General features: G+C 46.8%; 1 protein-coding gene across 1 annotated transcript in view; it reads left to right on the forward strand.

Moving 5' to 3' along the window:
* NEK10 (NIMA related kinase 10) overlaps window positions 1–24,853 on the forward strand; it is a 587,606-nt gene that overhangs the window by 398,374 nt on the left and 164,379 nt on the right. The window contains exon 29 of the mRNA XM_029587074.1: window positions 9,436–9,561. Within this exon, the coding sequence (XP_029442934.1) occupies window positions 9,436–9,561 (126 nt within the window). The remainder of the gene's footprint in view (window positions 1–9,435; window positions 9,562–24,853) is intronic.

Here is a 24,853-nt window from a genome sequence, read left to right on the forward strand (position 1 = left end):
GGAATCCTCTGGGGTCGAGCCGCGGCCCAAGGACACACCTCTCTCAGGAAGTGGGATCGCTCTCCGAGCGCTCCGCAACACATTACCTCTCTCACCAAATTCTGCGTTCCACTAAGAATTAAATCTAAAATAGTTCCCTCTCTTGTTGGTTCCTGAACCAATTGCTCCATGAAGTAGTCATTTATTACATCCAGGAACGTTATGTCTCTAGCAAGTCCTGATGTTACATTTACCCAGTCAATATTGGGGTAATTGAAATCTACAACACCAATCAATGGAGTCAAAAAAGTTACTCAAGCTAGAATATATCGATCAAAATGAGTGGGAACACATAAATACATTTTAAATAGCCTAGATGAAGATGTCAGCAAGCCTGTCATTGTTTTCTACTGAAACCAACTGGTCTTCTCTATCAACCACCTTCAACAGTATTTTATTTCATATATATTTTTTAAAATTTTTATGATGTATTTTTCAAGTTAAAATTTAAAATATAACCACAGTCCAGGAATTTTTAAAGCGCCCAATACGGCCGTGTTTCACACAAGCAGTGCTTCTTCAGGGGCATTTAAACAAATTCTTTAACGTACCTATAAAAATTATGACAAAAGACTATTTTTAGTAAGACATGCAAAGATCATCAATAATATACAGCAGTACTTATCTTCATTATGAGGCTACCATTTTCATCTGGACTGGCGTCTCAACCGTCTTGCAGTAGGAATAGAGGAACCGAGGCTAATGAGAGGGTCTCTTTAAATATTCTGTTTGTGCTGAGAGCGGGAACTGGATGCCACTATATGCAAATGGGGATGTCAAAACAAGAGATTATGACGTCATGTAGATGAGGGAAAAAAGTAGTACCTCCTCACAAATCTATAATAACAACCATGAACGGAATATATTATTCCAAGAAAACATGTAGATCTATTTCAGTGTTTAGACCAAAAGGAATAACTGTTTTTAGTCTATATATCCAGCGCTGTTCTAAGCGAAGAAGATGTAATCCCTGATTTCCTCCCTGCCAATGCTGTGCCACTTGATCTATCGCACAGAAAGTCAAGTCAGTAAAAGAATGTCCATGTTGAGTACAAAGAGTAACAAGGGGATTCAACTATATGAGCAGTTTTTATATTAGAACGGTGTTCTAATTTCTGCACTGCCAAATTCGTTGGCTTCCCTGATTTCTCTTAGCATTTCATCATCTGTCTAACCATTTTGTCCAGGTGGATGGTAGTATACTTCTATCACTATACTCTTACCCAACACACATGGGATTTCTACCCATATAGATTCTACTGAGCATTTAGTCTCTTGTATGATCTTTATCCTGTTGGACTCTATCCCTTCCTGGACATAAAGTGCCACACCCCCACCAAGTTGATCCTCCCTATCAGTGTGATATTATTTGTACCCTGATATAGCACTATCCCATTGGTTATCCTCTTTCCACCGGGTCTCTGTGATGCCAATTATTTCAATCTCATCATTTACTGCTATATACTCTAACTCTCCCATCTTACTTCTTAGACTTCCGGCTTTGGCATACAGACATTTCAAAGTGTGTTTTTTGTTTGTATTAACAACCTGCTTTTCAGTTGATAGGGATAGTTTGGAAATCTTTAGCTCAGGTGATTTTTTACATATAGGCGCATGGACTATATTTGCTTTTATTGGAACCTCTCTGTTTGGATGCCCTAAATCTCCTTTTTCATTAGTATCTTTCAAGGATACATTCCTCTGAACCATGCACTGCTGAGTGACTGTCGGCTTTCCCCTTGTTCTAGTTTAAAAAATGCTCTATCTCTTTTTTAGAAGTTAGTACCAGCAGCTTGGTTCCACTATGGTTAAGGTGGAGCCCATCCTTTCGGAAAAGTCTCCCGAAACTGAATCCCTCTTCCTTGCACCATCATCTTATCCATGCATTGAAACTCTAGGGCTCTGCCTGCCTCTGGGGATCTGCACGTGGAACAGGAAGCATTTCAGAGAATGTCACCCTGGAGGTTCTGGATTTCAGCTTTCTACCTAAAATCCTAAATTTGCCTTCCAGAACCTCTCTCCCACATTTTCCTATGTCATTAGTGCCCACATGTACAACAACAGCTGGTTGCTCCCCAGCACTGCCTATAAATCTATCTAGGTGATGCGTGAAGTCTGCCACCTTCGCATCAGGCAGGCAAGTTACCAGGCAGTCCTCACATCTACCAGCCACCGTGCTATCTACATTTCTAATAATTGAATCACCAACTATGACGGCCGACCTAATCCTTTCCTCCTGGGCATTAGCCCTGGGAGACTTGTCCTCAGTGCAAGTGAGCAATACATCACCTGGAGAGCAGGTCCTTGCTAGAGGATCACTTCCTGCTACTCCAGGGTGATATTCTCTAGCTGGGAGACCTTTCTGATCCAAGGCAACACTGGGGCTGCCAGACTAGATTTGGACTTGGCTACTATGTCCATGAAGGTCTCATCAATTTACTTCTCTGTCTGCCTCAGCTCCTCCAAGTCTGCCACTCAAGCCTCCAGAGATCAGACTCGTTCCCTGAGAGCCAGGAGCTCTTTGCACCGAGTACACACATACAATCTCTCACTGGTGGGTAAAAAATCATATATGTGACACTCAATACAAAGGACTGGAAAGCCCCCCACTTGCTGCTGGACTGCTGCCTTCATCTTAATTTTGTTGAGTTCCCAGTTAAGTTTAGGATACTAAGGGAGTTGGAATTAGAGTACTTTAAATTTACAGGTGTATTTACTAATTAATCTGCTAGTTAAGTTTAGGATACTAAGGAGTTGAAATTAGAATACTTTAAATTTGCAGGTGATTTTACTAATTAATCAGCCAGTGTCCTATAAGGGGATGATTAAGCTTTCAATAAGGGCTGGTGCAATAGTATGATTAAATAAGTGTCTGATTAATTTTTAATGAGAAAGGGTCTCTTGCCTAAAAATTAAGCATTGAGTGGGTGGGAAAGACAGACACTAGAATTAACTATCTCTGGCTTGCTTATTATCTCAGACACACACAACTCTAGAGAATATATCCCACTATTTCACCTTTCTCCAAACCTTTATAGGTCCAAAGATTTCCCAAAGCTATAGCAAACCTCTTTAACCACCATTAAATTGATCTTCACTCAAAGAATTGAAGGGTTTGAGATTCACATGCCTAATGCCGCGTGCTTCTGGTCCTCTTCTACTGCAAAGAATGTGGGGCCTCTGGAAGCTGGGGCTTTGGAATTCAATCCCTGGATCGCTTGCTGTGACCTCTGGACTACTCTCCCAGGGGTTGCTGGGAGCAGTATGCAGATGAGCCTTCCGGTCCTCTTCCAGCTCTCCCCCTCTGTCCCAACTATACAGTCAGTATGGACTTCTCAACTCCTTCAAAACAACTCCCACCCCCACTGCCACCCTCTCCCTGAAGTTCTGCCACCCACCCAGTACCTTAATCGTGGCTCCCTTTATCTCCCCAGGATCTCACTACATAGCGATCCCATGCCGCTTCTAGCGTTACTAAAGTACTAGCGCCAGAAGCATACTCTAGCAGTGTAAATGTTCAGCATTAGGCTGAACATTTGCACTGGAAAGGTAAGCAAGCAGATACATATACCGCTTACAAAGTAGCAACTTGCTTGCGCACTTCTGAACTGCTCTCTAAAATGCCCCAGATCACCCTTTTCCCTATTAACATTTACAGGGGACACCATGAGTATGTGCACACTGGCAATGTTTCCAAAATAGCATATACACGTAACCCTGTGTATCTTTTTGAAAATAATTCTTCAAAGAAACTATTGAAATAGCAGCCCTTTTCCTCTTCTAAATTCTGGGAAGACAGCCGGGCTGCTAATTCTGAAGGAAAGGCTGTGCAAATCTCTACCTCAGAGTGTGAAGTACTATGATGCCTCTGGTAATATTCTGTCTCTCTCTTGGAAATTTCACTGTTTATTCTAATGTGTGCATCCTGGGCTATGATATTTATTTATTTATTTATTTTCGGTTATTTATACCTTTGGACACTCTCATTTGCCTCAGAAGAAGTTAAAATCTTTCAGTGTCTTAAGGGCCTATGTAATAAAACTCACGCTAAAAATGTTTTTACATGCAACTTGGTAAAATTATTACATGCATGTTAAAAAGGGAGTGTAATGTATTATGTAATACATTTTATTGACAACATGCTAAAACTCCTCTCTCAACATACTAATGTGGATATTAACACAAAAAAATATAGAGGTGAATTTTAGAAGCCGCATGTGCGCATTAATTAGGGGATGCACAAAGAAGCTGGGCTCGTGCAGAGATACGTGTATATCTCCCTTAGCGCGCACATCTCGAAGGTTTTCAAAAGAGGTGGAGAGTGGGGGTGGTCTGGGCGGGGCATGGGCATTTCCAGGCATGAACCTAAGATGTGCACGTAAATATTGATGTGACCTGGCACATGACGAGGCCCCCTGCTACATAACTTTACTTCTGCTATGGATACCGTGTAAGTTAAATTTAAAGAAAACTAGGCAGATCTGCAGGGTTTTAAGGTTTGGGAGTAACTGGGGGAGTGAAAGCTATCAAACCCTGGGGGTGAACTGGGGATGAACTGGCAAAACTGGGAATTGAGTCAGCGTGCACCCCTTTTAAAATTCCCCAATTTACATGATAAAAGTGAAATTTGCATATGTGCTCGCCTACTTAAAATTTGGTGCACATGTGTGCATGCTCAGGCAGATGTGCGAGTATGTTATAAAATGATTGCAAGACTGCAAAATTGGACATCCAAATAGCAGATGAAATTTAATGTGGACAAGTGCAAGGTGATAAGGGAAAAATAACCCTTGCTGTAGTTACACTATGGGGTAGATTTTTAAAAAAAGCGCGATCGCGTACTTTTGTTGGCACACCAGGTGCAAACAAAAGTACGCTGGATTTTATAAGATACGCGCGTAGCCGTGCGTATCTTATAAAATCCTGGATCGGCGTGCGCAAGGCTGCCTATTTTGGGCAGCCGGCGCGCGCCGAGCCGCGCAGCCTACCTCCGTTCCCTCCGAGGCCGCTCCGAAATCGGAGCGGCCTCGGAGGGAACTTTCTTTCGCCCTCCCCTCATCTTCCCCTCCCTTCCCCTACCTAACCCACCTCCCCGGCCCTATCTAAACCCCTCCCCTACCTTTATCCATGGATTTACACCTCCCGGAGGGAGACATAAATCCACGCGCGCCAGTGGGCTGCTGGCACGCCGAGACCCAACCCGGGGGCGGTTCCGGAGGGCGCGGCCACGCCCTCGGAACACCCCGGGCCGAAACCATGCCCCCGGGCCCGCCCCCGACATGCCGCGTCCCGCCCCCAAAATGCTGCGTTGTTCGGCCCCGCCCCCGACACGCCCCCTAAAAAACCCCGGGACTTACGCGCGTCCCGGGGCTCTGCGCACGCCGGCGGCCTATGCAAAATAGGCGAGCCGGCGCGCGAGAGCCCTGCTCGCGTAAATCCGGGCGGATTTAAGCGAGCAGGGCTTTTAAAATCCGCCTGTATGTTAGGTTCCATATTAGGAACTACCACCCAGGAAAAAGATCTAGGCATCATAGTGGATAATACTTTGAAATCGTCAGCTCAGTATGCTGCAGCAGTCAAAAAAAGCAAACAGAATGTTAACAATTTTTAAGAAGGTAATGGCTAACAAAAGGTAAAATGTCATAATGCCTCTGTATCGCTTCATGATGAGACTACAACTTGAATACTGTGTACAGTTCTGGTTACCGCATTTCAAAAAAGATATAGTTGCGATGGAGAAGGAACAGAGAAGGGCGACCAGAATTATAAAAGGGATGGAACAGCTCCTCTAAGAGGAAAGGCTGAAGAGGTTAGGGCTGTTCAGCTTGGAAAAGAGATGGCTGAGGGGAATATGATAGAGGTTGTTAAAATCATGAGAGGTCTAGAATGAGTAGATGTGAATCGGTTATTTAGACTTTCGGCTAATAGAAGGACTAGGGGGCACTCCATGAAGTTAGCAAGTAGCATATTTAAGACTAAATGGAGAAAATTCTTTTTCACTCAATGCACAATTAAACTCTGGAATTTGTTGCCAGAGGATCTAGTGAGTACAGTTGGTGTAGCTGGATTTAAAAAAGGTTTGGATAATTCTTGGAGAAGAAGTCCATTAACTGCTATTAATCAAGTTGACTTAGGCCTCTGCTATTACTGGCATCAGTAGCATGGAATCTTCTTAGTGTTTGGATACTTGCCAGGTTTTTGTGGCCTGGTTTGGCCTCTGTTGGAAACAGGATGCTGGGCTTGATGGACCCTTGGTCTGACCCAGTATGGCAATTTCTTATGTTCTTGAGGCCAGGTCTGGCCTGCTCCAGTATATGATTCATTTTTTAATTTCAGGGGGTTGGGGACTTCTGGCTGGGTGTGAGTGTGTGTGTGTGTGTGTGGGGGGGGGGTTATACTATTTGTGGTGGTGGGGAGATTGCATGGCCCAGGAGTCCTGCTATCTTTTTTTTTGTTTGTTTATTTAAAGAATCATCACTTAATCAAATATCTTTTGAAGATGTCTGGTTAAGTGGCAGGTTATCTGGCCTTGCAATGTGGATATTTATAGGCCTAACCAGCCATATTCAAACACTGGACGGTTATCTGGCTATATGTATTAGAAAAGAGCAGAGTGACAAAACGATGGAACTATACTAAACCAGATCAAGGCTAAAATGATGGTAGCAATGATCTGGCCATATATCCATACCTTAGATGGATAAAAGAAGATGTGAAGAAAGTGGGTTCAAGGAAATTCCCCACCCAAGAACCATGCTAAAAGCTTTCTAAAAGCAACATAGGTAAAATAGGTGTGGCTCACTGTAATGGCTTATCATCAATAGAGGTAATTTTCAAAAGGCTTTATGCGTGTAAATGGACTTTTGAAAATTGTTATTTTTACACAGTATCTCTTTTGAAAATTCACTCCAATGTGTCCTGCTTAAATTACTAGCAGCATTTTTCAGAGCCAAATACACAGAGGGGCGGATTTTAAAAGGCCCGCGCGCCGGCGCACCTATTTTGCATAGGCTGCCGGCGCGCATAAGTCCCGGGGCTTTCGAAAAGGGGCGGGAGGGGGCATGTCCGGGGCGTTCCCGAAACGACGCGGCGTTTCGGGGGCGGGCCCGGGGGCATGGCGCTGGCCCGGGGGCGTGGTCGAGGCCTCCGGACCAGCACCCGGGACCGGAGGACGGAGCGGGGCTGCCGGCCGGCGCGCGCAAAGGTAGGGGGGGTTAGATAGGGCCGGGGGGGGTGGGTTAGGTAGGGGAAGGGAGGGGAAGGTGGGGGGAGGGCGAAGGAAAGTTCCCTCCGAGGCCGCTCCGAAATCGAAGCGGCCTCGGAGGGAACAGGCAGCATGCGCTGGGCTCGGCGCGAGCAGGTTGCACAAATGTGCACCCCCTTGCGCGCACCGACCCCGGATTTTATAAGATACGCGCGGCTACACGCGTATCTTATAAAATCCAGCGTACTTTTGTTTGCGCCTGGTGCGCGAACAAAAGTATGCGATCGCGTATTTTTTAAAGATCTACCCCAGAATGCATGGTTAAGTGGAAGGGAGTGGGCAGTGGAGTGCCTCAGGGATCTGTATTGGGACCTTTACTTTTCAATATATTTATAAATGATCTGGAAAGAAATACGATGAGTGAGGTAATCAAATTTGCAGATGATACAAAATTGTTCAGAGTAGTTAAATCACGAGCAGATTGTGATAAATTGCAGGAAGACCTTGTGAGACTGGAAAATTGGGCATCGAAATGGCAGATGAAATTTAATGTGGATAAGTGCAAGGTGATGCATATAGGGAAAAATAACCCATGCTATAGTTACACAATGTTAGGTTCCATATTAGGTACTACCACCCAAGAAAGAGATCTAGGCGTCATAGTGGATAACACATTGAAATCATCGGTTCATTGTGCTGTGGCAGTCAAAAAAGCAAACAGAATTTTGGGAATTATTAGAAAGGGAATGGTGAATAAAATGGAAAATGTCATAATGCCTCTGTATCGCTCCATGGTGAGACCATACCTTGAATACTGTGTACAATTCTGGTCGCCGCATCTCAAAAAAGATATACTTGCGATGGAAACCAAAATGATAAAGGGGATGGAACAGCTCCCCTATGAGGAAAGGCTGAAGAGGTTAGGGCTGTTCAGCTTGGAGAAGAGACGGCTGAGGGGGGATATGATAGAGGTCTTTAAGATCATAAGAGGTCTTGAACGAGTAGATGTGACTCTGTTATTTACACTTTTGAATAATAGAAGGACTAGGAGGCATTCCATGAAGTTAGCAAGTAGCACATTTAAGACTAATCGGAGAAAATTCTTTTTCTCTCAACGCACAATAAAGCTCTGGAATTTGTTGCCAAAGGATGTGGTTAGTGCAGTTAGTGTAGCTGGGTTCAAAAAAGGTTTGGATAAGTTCTTGGAGGAGAAGTCCATTAATGGCTATTAATCAATTATACTTAGGGAATAGCCACTGCTATTAATTGCATCAGTAGCATGGGTTCTTCTTAGTGTTTGGGTAATTGCCAGGTTCTTGTGGCCTGGTTTTGGCCTCTGTTGGAAACAGGATGCTGGGCTTGATGGACCCTCAGTCTGACCCAGCTTGATGGACCCTCGGTCTGACCCAGCATGGCAATTTCTTATGTTCTTATGGAGAAAGTTCTTCTTCACTCAACGCACAATTAAACTCTGGAATTTGTTGCCAGAGGATGTGGTTAGTTCAGTTAGTATAGCTTGTTTAAAAAAGGCTTGGATAAGTTCTTGGAGGAGAAGTCCGTTACCTGCTATTAATCAAGTTGACTTAGAAAATAGCCACTGCTATTACTAGCAATGGCAACATGAAAAGACTTAGGTTTTGGGTATTTTCCAGGTTCTTATAGCCTGGATTGGCCACTGATGGAAACAGGATGCTGGGCTTGATAGACCTTTGGTCTGACTCAGTATGGCATGTTCTTATGTTCTTATGATATGCATAAAAGTTCTGTTATCAAGTTATGGCTTTTTCAGTTTTTTTTAGAGAGTTTATACTTTTGTTCACACTTAATAAATAAGAATAAACACATTTACACAAAATTAAACATTTTCATTTTGTTATCATTCAGCATTGTAGCACTCTCCAATTAATGCCATGAAAAACAATCTCAATACAGTTCCCTACTATCTTGTAGCATTTATGCATGTGGTGGTTATATGAGGTAATAAATAAACTCAATATACAGACGTGGATCCATTTATAATGGCCATACTAGAAACGGAATTTTGATAACTAAAATGAAAAGATCATTAGAACAGAAGGAAACAATGAGAACAGGATTTTGTTTGTCAAGTATTTTGAATCCATTGACAATGTATACAATCATTAAATCAGAAATTTGCTTTGATTAATAATGGCCATGTATCTCTTTGACAGATTCTAGCGATCCCTCTGGATTACCTAATGGGTTTAGGTCTCAACAACTCCCTGTATCAATTGACATCAATAACCACAGGAGACGTTTCCATTCGCAGAGTTCCATATCAGGAAATCATGTAACAGGTGACAGATATTATTAGTACATCTTTAAGAAGGTATATAAAATTATGTTTTTTTTTACATGGCTTAGGGTTTCAAATAACAGTGAAGATTCAATTCCAGATTCAATATTTGTCTTTTTTGGAAATAAAAATAAAATTACCTAAGGTTTTCAGTCACTACCATAATGAATCTTATCTATCTACTGCACATTAGGGGGTAGATTTTCAAACAGGGCGCCCTCGCGTACTTTTGTAGGCGCATCAGGCACAAACAAAAGTACGTTGGATTTTAGTAGATACGCGCGGAGCCGCGCGTATCTGCTAAAATCCTGGATCGGCGCGCGCAAGGCTACCGATTTCGTGTAGCCAGCGCGCGCCAAGCCGCGCAGCCTACCTCCGTTCCCTCCGAGGCCGCTCCGAAATCGGAGCGGCCTCGGAGGGAATTCGCTAACGCCCTCCCCTCACCTTCCCCTCCCTTCCTCTACCTAACCCACCCCCCCTGGCCCTGTCTAAACCCCCCCCTACCTTTGTTGGGGGATTTACGCCTCCCAGAGGGAGAAGTAAATCCCTGCGCACCAGCGGGCCGCTGGCGCGCCTAGACGCAACCCGGGGGTGGTTCCGGAGGGCGCGGCCATGCCCCCGGACCGCCCCGGGCCGAAACCATGCCCCCGGGCCCGCCCCCGAAACGCCGCGTCCCGCCCCGAAAACGGCGCGCCGCTCGGCCCCCCCCCCCGACACGCCTCCGACACGCCCCCTCGGAAAACCCCGGGACTTACGCGAGTCCCAGGACTCTGCGCGCGCCGGCAGGTCTATGTAAAATAGGCGCACCGGCGCGCAAGCCTTGCTTGCGTAAATCCGGACGGATTTACGCGAGCAAGGCTCTTAAAATCCGCCCCTAGTAGTTCATATGTTTTTATGTGACACATTCTGACAATGACTCAGCCTGGTAAACACAGTTTGAAAATATCCCTCTTTCAATGGTTGAATGTTGGGCTTTTCAGGTACATCTAAAATAGACAACTTACTAATTTTTGGAAAAGAATGACTTATAGCAATTTTTTTACTGATGGCTTTTTTAAAAGCCAGAAAAGTGCTGTACATGTTCAAAATAATACAATATTACTAATTCATATAAAACATAGATTCATAGCACCAAATCAATGATGGGATAATATATGCTATATTAGTTAATTGGTCATTGTAGAAATGAAAGTCATGCCACTAAAGTACAGTATAATATGTTAAATGCGATTCAGGCACTTCCTTGAATCATTCATTCATTATTTAGGGAAGATTCACAAAATCATAATCAGTTACAGATAATGCAGGGCAAAGTTATATACTAACAAGGGTTTCACAATTGCTTCATCAGGGCTAGCAACTGGATCATGCTTATAAACCTGGAAAGTATGGCTGCAGGAGATTTCAGAGCTAAACTGGAGCAGAAGCTTCCAATCCAAGCAAATGAGAGAAATGTAATTGAAATCAATCTCAAGTATGAATGTGCAGTAGGGATGTGCAGCCACAATAATTTCATTTCAGTTTGTTTTTCATTTTGGGGGGGAGGTGGTTTGGTTTCGTTTGGTTTCTGTCCTTTTAATGCTGATTTTGGTACGGTTTATTTGCTGAACCAAAATCAACATATAGCCCCTGTCCCATTCTGGTCATAGGCACAGGGGCACACAAGGAGGGCTACGGGCCATGCAAGGCCCCATGACCACCTAGGGTTTCCACACCAAGGGGAAAAGCAAAACCTTTTCTAGGCCCTTAGGGTTTGTTTTTTTTAACCTCTCATACACCACACACCATCTCCAAGCACTCAGAAAATAACCACTCCTCACACTCAAGCTGTTGTTCAAAACAAAATTCTTTACTGAGTTGAAGGCAGGAACATAGAGTCCAAGAAAATAATACACTTCTAGCCAATGTACTACTGCAAAGCAAAGTCCAAAATTCACAACAGTCAAATTCAGTGTCATTTCACTTTCTCCTTAGGTAAGCTCTTTTGGAAGTTACCCCTTCCTTCCTGGCCCTTCCCAGGTAGATAAATTCTGTTCCTTAGTAATTCCATGTCTCGTTTCTTTGCTCTCTGAATCAGTCATTGACTCTGACCTTTCCAAGGCATGATTCCTCTTCTTTGGCACCTCCCAGTACACTCATCCCTATTCCTAGCACCCAGGAATAATCTTTGCCTCTTCAAGACTCCACAATTTAATCTGGCAGACTTTCCCAGGCAGCCAGCCTCTTCTTTGGCACCTCCCAGTACACTTCTCTCCAGATTCCAGAGAAAATCCTTTCCTTCACAGGACCCCTCTGGATCCGATGTTCTTGAGACCTTCTTCCTTTTCACTTTCTGGACTTTCAGGAATCTCTTTTCTAGTCTGCTTCCTCTCAAAATTATCTGAAATTTCTCTGTGAGGAGATAGACCCTATAGTGAGGAAAGGCTAAAGAGAAGAGACGGTTGAGGGAAGATATGATAGAGGTCTATATAATCATGAGTGGAGTAGAAAAAGTAAATGCAAATTGGTTGTTTACTCTTTAAAAAGTACAAAGATGAAAGAAGACTAGGGGACACTCCATGAAGTTACTAACTAGTACATTTAAAACAAATCAGAGAAAATATTTTTTTGCTAATCATAAATGAGAGACAAGAGGTGCTAATGACTAATATGAAGTAACCAACTTTCACAACACGAAGTAAGCTTCTGTATGACTTCAGTTTCCTAGCCAGATGATCATGCTTTTTCCATTCCCCTAATCATAATCTACTCTCTCCATAGGGTTATTTGCTCTGAAGTGAATAGTATATCTAATGGTGGGGGTGGAAGGGAAATAGAACCAAAAAAAGTTATTTAAAGGGACAAGAGTAACAGAAAAGTATGAAAAAAAAAAGTGTGAAAGCTTGCTGGGCAGACTGGATGGACCATTTGGTCTTCTTCTGCCGTCATTTCTATGTTTCTAAGTTTCTATGTATAGTTTTAACACGTCAGTGCTTGCTATCCTAGGAAGAGTTGGTCAAAGAAATGATGTGTTGCTTGTTAAGGGAATTGTACTTCTGCATGTGCAGTGTATGCTCAAAAGGGAATTAAGGTAAGGTTAAGTGATTATTGAGCCTGGTTTCCTTTGTATTTTAGACTTCTACATACATAACAGCTGCTGCATACCATTTTTTGTAACTTGATCATAAATAACTATAAAAGTAATGTTACCATAAATTAGATATTTTTATTGTTTCCTTAATGTTCTTATTCACCCACTAATTCCTATGGAACTAGGGAAAATTATTTTAAAGAGATTCAAATGATGCTTGTGGTGGTTTATGTATGGACAAGTGTTTTTTCCTTCATGCCCTTCTCAATGATAGTTGCTCAATAGCAATGCCTATTGACAGGAATTACTGTGCTTGCATAATGGGTTACACAGAGAATCATGGTCTTTTGCCAAGGACTGTCATTGCAATGGCTAGGCTAGGAAAGCTTATGCAAACAGGAAACATGCCCTAAATCATTGCAACTGTAGGCTTATGTCATCAGTTCCTAATTGAGGCTGGTTCAAACTGAGCTGGAATTCCAAAGGAGCAGGAGGAAAATGCTGGGCCAAAAATACAATGCAAAACAAAATTTCATTGTGAATAATATTACTGCAACATTTTGGCCAGCTGCGGGAAATCCCGTGACCGGCTGCACTTACCCCCGTATTCTACCACCATAAGACATTACAAATTTTAAATTTTGTTTTTGAGGTACTGCAAATATGCAGTAAGGGTGGCTGGTGGTCAGTTTGTGATTATAGCTGGTTGATTATTGGGTAACCTGGATGGTTCCTTAAAATAATGAATATATGAAACTACAAACGTTCACTTATTAGATATTGAAATTTAATAAGCAGTTTTTTCCATAAAAAGCTTTTTGATATTATTGAGGTGGGTTTCATTGGTGTTTGGATTCTATTAAGCCACTAAGTGGAGGTTTTCTATGTTTGGTATGCCAATGTGGCTGAGACATTGCCAAGCTGCCATGCCCCCAGGTCTCTCTAGGCATGCTAACAATTGAAGGCCATGTGGCAAGAGACTGAACCGCCCACACTTTGTGATGATCTCACATAGCTAGAAATTTAAACCACAGCCGCGCTCCAAGCCTTGCCTCAACAACAGGTTCTCCTGCCTTGCAATGCATGTTGCTTGCTATATCTGTGCTTTACCTTGACTTGTTTGCTTCCTTATTACCCTGCTTCGTCCTGCCTCATTGTTGCCTTGTCTTGCCCTGCTTGTATCTTGGTCCCCAATGTCTTGGCTTTGTCTTCTCTGACTGTCTCTGTCTCACACCTGGTTCTCACCTTTGCTATGGACGTCACTACTCTTCTGCCTGCTGCTTACCCCAGCCTTGGGCTGGACAGAATGGGCCATACTAGAGGTGAGTGCTGTAGATTCCATCTTAAAAATGACTATGATACCCCAAGGTTCCTCCCTATCCTCCACCCTTTTCAATTTATACCACATGCCGCTTTGCCAACTCCTCTCCGACCTTGATTTCAAACATTATATTTATACAGACGATGTTCAGATCCTTATCCCCATACAAGATTCCTTAGCCAAATCTCTCAAGATCTGGGATAAATGCCTCTCAGCCATTAACCTCTTCACTAATCTACACCTGGCATTAAACACATCTAAAACTGAACTATTAATTAGGGATGTGAATCGTTTTTTGACGATTTAAAATATCGTCCGATATATTTTAAATCGTCAAAAATCGTTAGGGCCACGATACAATACCAATTCCCCTGATTTATCGTCAAAAAATCGTAAATCGGGGGAAGGGGGAGGGCAGGAAAACCGGCACACTAAAACACCCTAAAACCCACCGCCGACCCTTTAAATTAAGTCCCCCTCCCTCCTGAACCCCCCCCCCAAATGCCTTAAATTACCTGGGGGTCCAGCGGCGGTCCGTAGCTAAATCGGGGGAAGGGGGAGGGCAGGAAAACCGGCACACTAAAACACTCTAAAACCCACCCCCGACCCTTTAAATTAAATCCCCCACCCTCCCGAACCCCCTCCCAAATGCCTTAAATTACCTGGGGGTCCAGCGGCGGTCCGTAGCTAAATCGCGGGAAGGGGGAGGGCAGGAAAACCGGCACACTAAAACACCCTAAAACCCACCCCCGACCCTTTAAATTAAATCCCCCCCCCTCCCGAACCCCCCCCCAAATGCCTTAAATTACCTGGGGGTCCAGCAGCGGTCCGGAATGGTCTCCTGCAATTGAATCGTATTGTCTTCAGCCGGCGCCATTCTGCGCCGCCATTTTGCAAAATGGCGGCGGCCATAGACCAACACGATTCGACTGCAGGAGGTCGTTCCGGACCCCCGCTGGACTTTTGGCAAGTCTTGTGGGCGTCAGGAGGCCCCCCCAAGCTGGCCAAAAGTTCCTGGGGGTCCAGCGGGGGTCCGGGAGCGATCTCCTGCCGCGAATCGTTTTCTGTATGGAAAATGGCGCCGGTCGTACGCGTATGGCTGGTGCCATTTTCCGTACGGAAAATGGCGCCGGCAGGAGATCGACTGCAGGAGGTCGTTCAGCGGGGGTTCCGGACCTCGGCTGAATGACCTCCTGCAGTCGATCTCCTGCCGGCGCCATTTTCCATACGGAAAATGATTCGCGGCAGGAGATCGCTCCCGGATCCCCGCTGGACCCCCAGGGACTTTTGGCCAGCTTGGGGGGGCCTCCTGACCCCCACAAGACTTGCTAAAAGTCAAGCAGGGGTCCGGAACGACCTCCTGCAGTCGAATCGGGTTGGTCTATGGCCGCCACCATTTTGCAAAATGGCAGCGCAGAATGGCCCCGGCTGAAGACAACATGATTCAATTGCAGGAGACCGTTCCGGACCGCCGCTGGACCCCACAGGTAATTTAAGGCATTTGGGGGGGGGTTCGGGGGGGGGGGGGATTTAATTTAAAGGGTCGGGGGTGGGTTTTAGGGTGTTTTAGTGTGCCGGTTTTCCTGTCCTCCCCCTTCCCCCGATTTAGCTACGGACCACCGCTGGACCCCCAGGTAATTTAAGGCATTTGGGGGGGGGGGGGTTCGGGAGGGTGGGGGATTTAATTTAAAGGATCGGGGGTGGGTTTTAGGGTGTTTTAGTGTGCCGGTTTTCCTGCCCTCCCCCTTCCCCCGATTTAGCTACGGACTGCCGCTGGACCCCCAGGTAATTTAAGGCATTTGGGGGGGGGGTTCGGGAGGGTGGGGGATTTAATTTAAAGTGTCGGGGGTGGGTTTTAGGGGGTTTTAGTGTGCCGGTTCACGATTTTAACGATTTTCACGATACTCTAAACACCCAAACGGCGACGATACGATTCCCTCCCCCTCCCAGCCGAAATCGATCGTTAAGACGATCGAGGACACGATTCACATCTCTACTATTAATGATATCACTGCAAAATAACATTCTGTCTCCTCTAAGCACTGACCCCCCCCCCCCCCCCAATCTATTATTTTCCCTTTCAGCGTAAGGGATCTTGGCGCTACCATCGACCAACAATTCAACATGAAAAAACACATCAATGCTGCCATAAAAGATTGTTTCTTTAAACTACAGGTTCTTAAAAAAAACCCTGCTTCATATCCACGACTTCCACACTGTCCTTCAAGTAACCATTCTCCCCAAACTGGACTACTATTGCGTCTGTCGGTCTCAGATGGCTTCGACCTCTGTGCCTCACCTTTCTCTCTGCTCTCCCCGCTAGCCTTGGTAAGATGGCTACCGCCACGTCTGCATGCCGCTCTCTCCAGCGTCCCCGGAATGGCAATGGCAAGGCAATCCGCCATGTTTCTCCTGAGGGCCTCCTAGGGTGCGCGCGCACATGCCACCCACGTCTTTATCCACGTGATGGCGGGAACCTCGGGGGCGGCCCCCTCGAGTGACATCACACCATCCGGGTATTTAGCCTGCCCTTTGTTTGCTAACAAATCGAGTTAGCAAGGATTGGACTTGTCCGGTCTAAGCCTCTCTGCCGCTTCCCTGCTGCTGCTGGAAGCTCTCTCTGCCCTTCGGGGTAATTCTCTAACCTGGGTACCCGCTCCTCAGGAGCCCTTTGCTTTCCTTCAGGTGCCTATCAGGGGTCAGGTACTCGCTCCTTGAGGGCCTGCTCTCCCTGTCTCGGTGCCTGTATTCAACTATGTTTGCCTGCTGGGATCTCCATCTATACAGCTACCAACTTAGTGAGTAATCTAACATTGTCAGTCTGTCTCATCTACAGATCAGCACTGGGAACCTGCATCCTGCACTCCCTATACTCTCATTGCGAGACGGGTCTCCTCTGCCGAGGGCCCCTGGACTGCTGCCTCTGGATCACCTCACTACTGCCACCTCTGGTGGTATCATTCTGCTGTATAATAAATGACAAATCTCTGTGTTTGCATGTCTAGAGTCTAGCCTAGTACTGTAGATCCTCACGGGGCTCATCCCTGTGGGAGTGGTCATCACCACAGTACCCAAGAATCCACTCCAACACCTCAAAACCATAACAGATTGCTAACTCCATGGATTCGGCTCAGCTCACCGCATTGCAGGTGTTAGTTTGAATATTGATGTAATCCTTATATGACTTTTGTTTGGTTTAATTGTAGCCCCTGAGGCAACGGGTGACAAACTGCAAAACTCGGCCTGAGTCGGGCATCTTGTGAACACATCTCTGTTTTAATAAATTTGAAAAAAGACTGAGGCATCTATTTTGTTTTGTTTTCCTTATGTCCCTAGGTGGGCTTGACTCTGTCCTGTATTGCTATGCCTGTTCGTCCAGGCCTTATGTCCCTACAAGGGTTTGACCTCGATTGCTTTGCCTGTTCGTCCAGGCCTTATGTCCCTACAAGGGTTTGACCTCTGTCCTCGACTGCTGTGCCTGTTTGTCCAGGCCTTATGTCCCTAGGTGGGATTCACTTCTGTTCTCGACTGCTGTGCCTGTCTGGCTAGGCCTTATGTCCCTACAAGAGTTGGACCTCGACTACTGTGCCTGTTCGTCCAGGCCTTATGTCCCTAGGTGGGATTCACCTCTGTCCTTGTCTGCTGTGCCTGTTCGTCCAAGCCTTATGTCCCTATGTGGGCTTGACTCTGCCCTCATTGCTGCGCCTATTCATCCAGGCCTTATGTCCCTACAAGGGTTTGACCTCAGTTGCTTTGCCTGTTCGTCCAGGCCTTATGTCCCTATAAGGGTTTGACCTCTGTCCTCGACTGCTGTGCCTGTTTGTCCAGGCCTTATGTCCCTAGGTGGGATTCACCTCTGTTCTCGACTGCTGTGCCTGTCAGTCCAGGCCTTATGTCCATAGGTGAGATTCACCTCTGTCCTCGACAGCTGTGCCTGTTCCTCCAGGCCTTTTGTCCCTACGTGGGATTGACCTCTGTCGTCGAATGCTGTGCCTGTCCATCCAGGCCTTATGTCCCTACGTAGGCTTGACCTCTGTCCTCCAATGCTGTGCCTGTCCGGCCATGCCTAATGTCCAGTCCTAACAGCTGAACCCTCATTGCAAAGGGAAACCTCAGTCTCTGGCTATTCAAACTAGTAATCCTTCACAGCATGGATCCTTAAATAAAACAAACAGTTTTGTTTAGTTTCAGGGCAGAGAAGAGAACTTCCTCCATCTTGCTTATGAAGTCATGATCTGTTTGCAAATGCTTAAATCCTAACAATTTGTACCATTTCCTAGCGTGTAGACAGATGGACTCAGAACAAGTGGGTATAGTGTGCTCGTGCTAGCAGTTGGAGACGGATCTGACGTCAGCACGGGTACATATACCCCCACAGGAAGTGAGACAATTCAGTAATTTCCGTCTCCAAAGCAGTTTGGAGAGCCTGCACGCTCGCTGAGCGTGTTTTCCAATACTACTTTCTACTTTCTATATTCTACTTACTTAAATTCTACAGACGACGAGACCCGCACTCCTGCGGTGATACCCTTGGGTCCCTCCCCCAGTCGAGTTTCCCGAGGTGATTTCCGTGGTCCCTCGGAGGTTTTAGGCCTCGGTCCGGTGGCCGAATCGCGGCAGGGATCTAGCCCCCGAGCGAGAAGGGCTCGGGCGGGGCTGAGAGGTGCCTCGGTCCCGGCGAGGACTTGGAGACAGCGGGTGCATTTCCTCAAGCGTGGCGGTGAAGGTATTTCCCCTCTCCCCCCGCAGCCGGAGACGGCCCGGGTTCCAGCCGGGAAGCGCCGAGGATCAGGTAAGGCGTATATCTCTTACTTTTGGTCTCCGAGGTACGAGGATCGGCGGCGTTGCCTGCATGCGGCACGCCGTGGAGGTCGCCATTTTGTTGGCCTTGTTCAGGTATTGAGCGCTCATGATAGGCGCCTGTTACTGAGCGTATATTGCATATTATTGAGCGTATATTGTATATTCTTGCATGTATATTGCTGACCGCATATTGTGGAGCGCATATTGTATATCAGTAAGCGTATATTTATTTAATTTATTTAATTTATTTATTTATTGGTTTTTATATACCGCCGCTCATCAAAGATATCACGTCGGTGTTTCTGACCGCATATTATTGAGCGCATATTGTATATTATTGAGCGTATATTGCTGACCGCATATTGTTGAGCGCACATGGTATATCATTAAACGTATATTTCTGACCGCATATTTTTGAGCACATATTGTATATTATTGAGGGTATATTGCTGACCGCATATTGTTGAGCGCATATTGTATATTATTAAGCGTATATTGCTGCCTGCATATTATTGAGCGCATATTCTTATTAAGCGCAATGGAACATTTAAAAGCCCCGGCGTCTTCCGTGGCGGCGCCTCCTGATTCCGGCGTGAAAGCTCTCGGCCTCTGCTCAGCATGCCAGCTTAGAGCCACGCAGAGTGAGGAGCCAGACTCCCTTTGTGCCCAATGTGAGGAGGCCGTGGGAGCCTCGGGCCAGGACCAGTCTCAACCGAGGTTTGTAGACAGTTCCCCAGGGGCCACCCCGGACTTAGTAGGCCGTCTCGACCCACCAGGGATCCCGGGGGACCTGGTACCCAGACGACTAGAGGCCACTTCCATTTCCTGGGTGGATTTGTTTAAAGGGATCCATGCCTTTGTACAAATGCAGTCAGCTTCCTGGCCAGGCCCTGCTGCTGCTCCGGCTGACCCTGCCCCTGGGCCTTCTCGCCCTTATCGCGGGCACCCACTTCCGGACAGCCCGGCTCAGGCGGACCCTGATGTTTCAGAGGACGAGTCCGAACCCCCCGAGGAGGGGGAACTTCCCTCGGGGATTGAGCCATATCGGACTATGCGGCGGTTCTTTCCCAAGGAAGATCTCTCCGACCTGGTTTCTCAGTGCCTGGCGGAGTTGGCTATTACAGGCCCCAGCACTATGGTGCCATCTACACAGAACCCTCTGCTGGAAGGTCTTCATCCTAAAGCCCGCCATTTTCCCTTCTTTCAAGCAGCACAGCAACTGATAGACTTGGAATGGGCTGCACCAGCGGCCTCATTCAAAGGGGGTCGGGCCCTGACGGGCATGTACCCCCTGGACCCGGCAATCAAGGAGATGCTGGCGTGCCCTCAGGTGGACGCCTTGGTTAGCACTGTGGTTAAGCGCACTACCATTCCAGTTGAGGGGGGAGCGGCCCTCAAGGAGCCTCATGACCGGCGACTGGACGCCATCCTGAAACAGACCTTTGAGGTGGCAGCTTTATCTTTGCGGATCACAACCTGCTGCACAGTTGGTGACGCGTTCCTGTTTGTCACAGGTCAGGAACAATGCTCTGGCAGCGGACATGGAGTCCGCTCTCTCGTTCCTCACGGATGCTGCATCCGACCTAGTCCGTACAACAGCCAAGGGGGTCTCATCCTCTGTAGTTGCCAGGAGGCAGCTCTGGATACGGAATTGGTCAGCCGATGCTCCTTCTAAGACACGCCTCACCAGAATGCCCTTTAAGGGTTCTCTCCTGTTCGGCAGCGACCTTGATAAACTGGCCAGCACATGGGGCGCCTCTCCAGTACCTCGACTGCCGGAAGATAGGTTCAAAAGGAACCAGCGTGCCTTTCCCAGGCCATCCAGAGGCAGAAGCTCCCAACGCTTCATTCCCTATAGGACTCGCTACCAGGCACCTCATCCTCAGGCCAGGAACCAGTCCTTTCGGACCAAGCAGCGCAAGAGGGGAGCCGGTCCGGGTTCAGGGCCCGGCCGCGCCTCCCAATGAGAATCAGCCGATCCATCCGGGGGACGGAGCCATAGGGGGCAGGTTAACCCTCTTCTACCCCAGATGGGTCGAGATTACGTCGGATCAGTGGGTCCTCGCCATCATCCGAGAGGGGTATTATCTGGACTTCCATCACCTCCCTCCGGACAGGTTTGCGGAGTCTCCGTGTCCAATCCACAAGATGGCAGCATTGGAAGCTACCCTGGCGAGGCTCCTGTCCTTGAAAGCCATAATTTATTTTTATTTTATTTATTTATTTAAGGTTTTTCTATACCGGCATTCATGATAAGATCATATCATGCCGGTTTACATATAACAGGGGGTGCAAAAACTGTTCTTTTAACAAGTGCAACGGAAGCAAAAGTTACAATAAATCAAGGTTGTAGAACTGGGAGAGGAAGGAAATAAGGATAGTAGCGTAAAAATTTACAGAGGTAACTTATTTACATTGTGCAGTGATGTCTCTTTATGGATATTAACATTGTGCAGTGAGGTCTCTCAATGGATATTTGACTCCGGAAAGGCTTGCCTGAATAGCCAAGTCTTAAGTTTTTTTTTGAATGTTGGTAAGCAGGGTTCAAGTCTAAGGTCCGGTGGTAAGGTATTCCAAAGAGAGGGGCCCACTGTAGAAAAGGCCCGGTCTCTGAGTGCCTTATGGAGTGTAGATTTAGTTGGAGGAACGGTCAGGGAGCCTTTGTAGGCGTCTCTGATAGGTCTGGATGATGAGTGCATTCTGAGGGGGATTTGGAGGTTGAGAGGGGCCTGTGAGTGGATGGATTTGTGGATGATGGTGATGGACTTGTGTAGGATTCTGTAGTGTATTGGCAGCCAGTGAAGATTAGATAGAATTGGCGAGATGTGGTCTCTTCTTCTGGAATTTGTCAGAATTCTGGCTGCCGCGTTCTGCAGCATCTGAAGTGGTTTTATGTATGAGGCTGGGAGACCTAGCAATATTGAATTGCAGTAGTCCATCTTGGAGAAAATTACTGATTGCAAGACTGTTCTGAAGTCATGAAAGTGTAGTAGTGGTTTCATTCTCTTGATTACCTGCAGCTTGTAGAAGCAGTTCCTGGTTGTATTGTTTATAAATGCTTTTAGGTTCAGGTGTTTGTCTATTACTACCCCTAGGTCTCTTGCATGTGTAGCAATGGTGTTAACTGTTGCAGAGTGTGGGGAGTTGCTATTTTCAGGGGAGATGAGGAGGAGTTCTGTTTTGGCCGAGTTTAGAATCAGGTTTAGGTTAGCGAGGAGTTGGTTGATCTCTTGTAGGCAGTTTTCCCAGTATTTGAGGGTTTTAGAGATGGTTTCTTTGATGGGTATCAAGATTTGTATGTCGTCGGCGTATAAGAAATGTTTTAGTTGTAGGTTGGTTAACAGTTGGCATAGAGGAAGAAGGTATATGTTGAAAAGGGTTGGGGATAGTGAGGAGCCTTGAGGAACTCCTTGTGAGGAATTGTAGCGGGGAGATTCTTTATTATTGATTTTAACTTTGTAGCCTCTGTTACAGAGGAAAGACTTGAACCAAGTGTAAGCAGAGCCTGTAATTCCAATGTCTGAAAGGCAGTTGAGGAGGGTGGCATGATTGACCGTATCGAAGGCTGCCGACAAGTCCAGTAGAATTAGTAGGAACGATTGTCCTTTGTCCAAGCCCATGGTGAGATGGTCAGTTAGTGATAAGAGAAGAGTTTCAGTGCTTAAGGTCTTGCGGAACCCGTATTGTGTGGGGTGAAGTATTTCATGATCTTCGAGGTAGGTAGAGAGTTGCGAATTGACCAGTTTTTCCAGGATCTTTGCTACAAAGGGTAGATTTGAGATTGGGCGGAAGTTGTTTGGGTTCATGGGGTCCAGATCTGGTTTCTTTAGTAGAGGTTTAAGAGAAGCTGTTTTTAGTGCCTCTGGGAAGATTCCCTGTGTTAAGGAGCAGTTTATAATGTCCGCAAGTGGTTTAGAGATGGTTTCGGGTATTAACAGAAGAAGTTTTGACGGTATTAGATCGAAGGGATGCGATGAAGGTTTCATTTTCTTTAGCAGGGATTGGATCTCTAAGGCGGTGGTAGGTTCAAACGTGTCCAGTGAGATTGTCTTGTTGGGGATGTGTAGGGGGTTAGTCAGAGGGGTGGGGTTAGGTGGGAGGAGGGTTAAGAGATTGGAGATTTTATTTTGGAAAAATAGGGCTAGTTCATTTGCTTAATCCCATAATGCTTAATCCCATAATCTTAATCCCATTTGCTTAATCCCATTTGCTTAATCCCATAATCCCAGTACCTGCATGGGAAATGAATTCTGGACATTATTCCATTTATTTCATGGTACCCAAGAAGGAGGGCACGTTCCGGCCTGTACTGGACCTCAAGTCAGTCAACCAATACTTAAGGGTCCTGAGGTTTCGCATGGAAACTCTGCGCTCAGTCAAGACCGCAGTACAGCCAGGAGAATTCCTCACGGCCTTAGACTTGTCAGAAGCCTACCTGCATATCTCGATCCATCCGGACCATCAGCGCTACCTACGTTTCAAGGTTCTGGGACGCCACTTCCAATTCCGGGCTTTGCCCTTCGGGCTAGCCACGGCGCCACGGACCTTCACCAAGGTGATCGTAGTGGTAGCAGCGGCGCTCAGACGGGAAGGAATCCTGGTCCATCCCTACCTAGACGATTGGCTGATCAGGGCGAAATCACGAGGGGAGAGCCATCGGGCAACCAACAGAGTGATCGCCCTTCTGGAAAGCCTGGGATGGGTAGTCAACCTAAACAAGAGTTGCCTACAGCCTTCCCAATCACTGGAATACCTGGGAGTCCAGTTCGACCCCCAGGCAGACAAAGTCAGTCTCACCGCCAAGAGAAGGTTAAAACTTCAGACGCGTCTCCGGTCCTTGATGGGAGCCAGCCGGCCCATAGTGTGGCATTATCTGCAGGTTCTCGGCCTCATGGCATCCACCCTGGAAGTGGTACCCTGGGCAAGGGCCCATATGAGACCTCCCTGCTCTTTCGCTGGAGTCCCCGCTTCAGGAACTACTCCGTGCATCTACCTCTACCAGACAGAGTGCGGACACAGTTACGGTGGTGGTTGCAGTCCAACCACACGAGCAGGGGGTCGAAGATGTCCTCCTCCACGTGGATTCTGCTCATCACAGATGCCAGCCTGAGCGGATGGGGAGCACACTGCGAAGAACTCACCGCACAAGGGCGGTGGAACAGAGAAGAAGCGGGGTGGAACATCAACCGCCTAGAGGCATGGGCAGTCCGGTTAGCCTGCCTGCAATTTGCTCACAGACTGCAGAACCGGGCAGTCAGAGTGATGTCCGACAACGCCACCACGGTGGCATACATCAACCGTCAGGGCGGAACCAGAAGCCGACAGGTGTCCTTAGAGATAGCCCCGCTGATGGCTTGGGCAGAGGCGAATCTTCAGGACATCTCAGCCGTCCACATTGCCGGAAGGGACAACACCACGGCAGACTTCCTCAGCAGAGAAAGCCTAAATCTGGGGGAATGGCAGCTGTCGCCCACAGCCTTCCAGATGATTGTGGATCACTGGGGGATTCCGGACATGGACTTATTAGCGGACAGGTCCAATGCTCAAGTACCCAAATACTTCACCCGCAAGCGAGATCTGTTCTCTCACGGGATCGACGCCCTGGTTCAGCCATGGCCTCCAGGGGCCCTGCTATACGCCTTTCCTCCGTGGCCCCTGCTGGGCTCACTTATCCACAAGATTCAGAAACACCGGGGCCTAGTTCTTCTAGTGGCACCAGATTGGCCAAGAAGACCCTGGTACGTGGACATGAGAAGACTACTGGCAGGGGAGCCCCTTCCCCTGCCTCCGCTCAGGGACCTGCTGCATCAAGGTCCCATCCTTCACGAGGATCCAGCTCAATTCTCTCTTACGGTCTGGCCATTGAGAGGGCTAGACTGAAGAAAAGAGGTTACTCGGAGCCGGTGATAGATACACTCCTTCGAGCTCGCAAGTTTTCCACATCCCTCACCTACGTCAGGATTTGGAGAGTATTTGAAGCCTGGTGTGACACTCATGGCACCAATCCACATGCGACCACAATCCCTATTGTTCTGGATTTCCTGCAGGATGGGCTTCAGAAGGGTCTCTCCCTAAGCTTCATCAAGGTTCAGGTGGCTG

Source organism: Rhinatrema bivittatum, chromosome 2, assembly GCF_901001135.1.
Source record: "Rhinatrema bivittatum chromosome 2, aRhiBiv1.1, whole genome shotgun sequence".
Taxonomy (NCBI): domain Eukaryota; kingdom Metazoa; phylum Chordata; class Amphibia; order Gymnophiona; family Rhinatrematidae; genus Rhinatrema; species Rhinatrema bivittatum.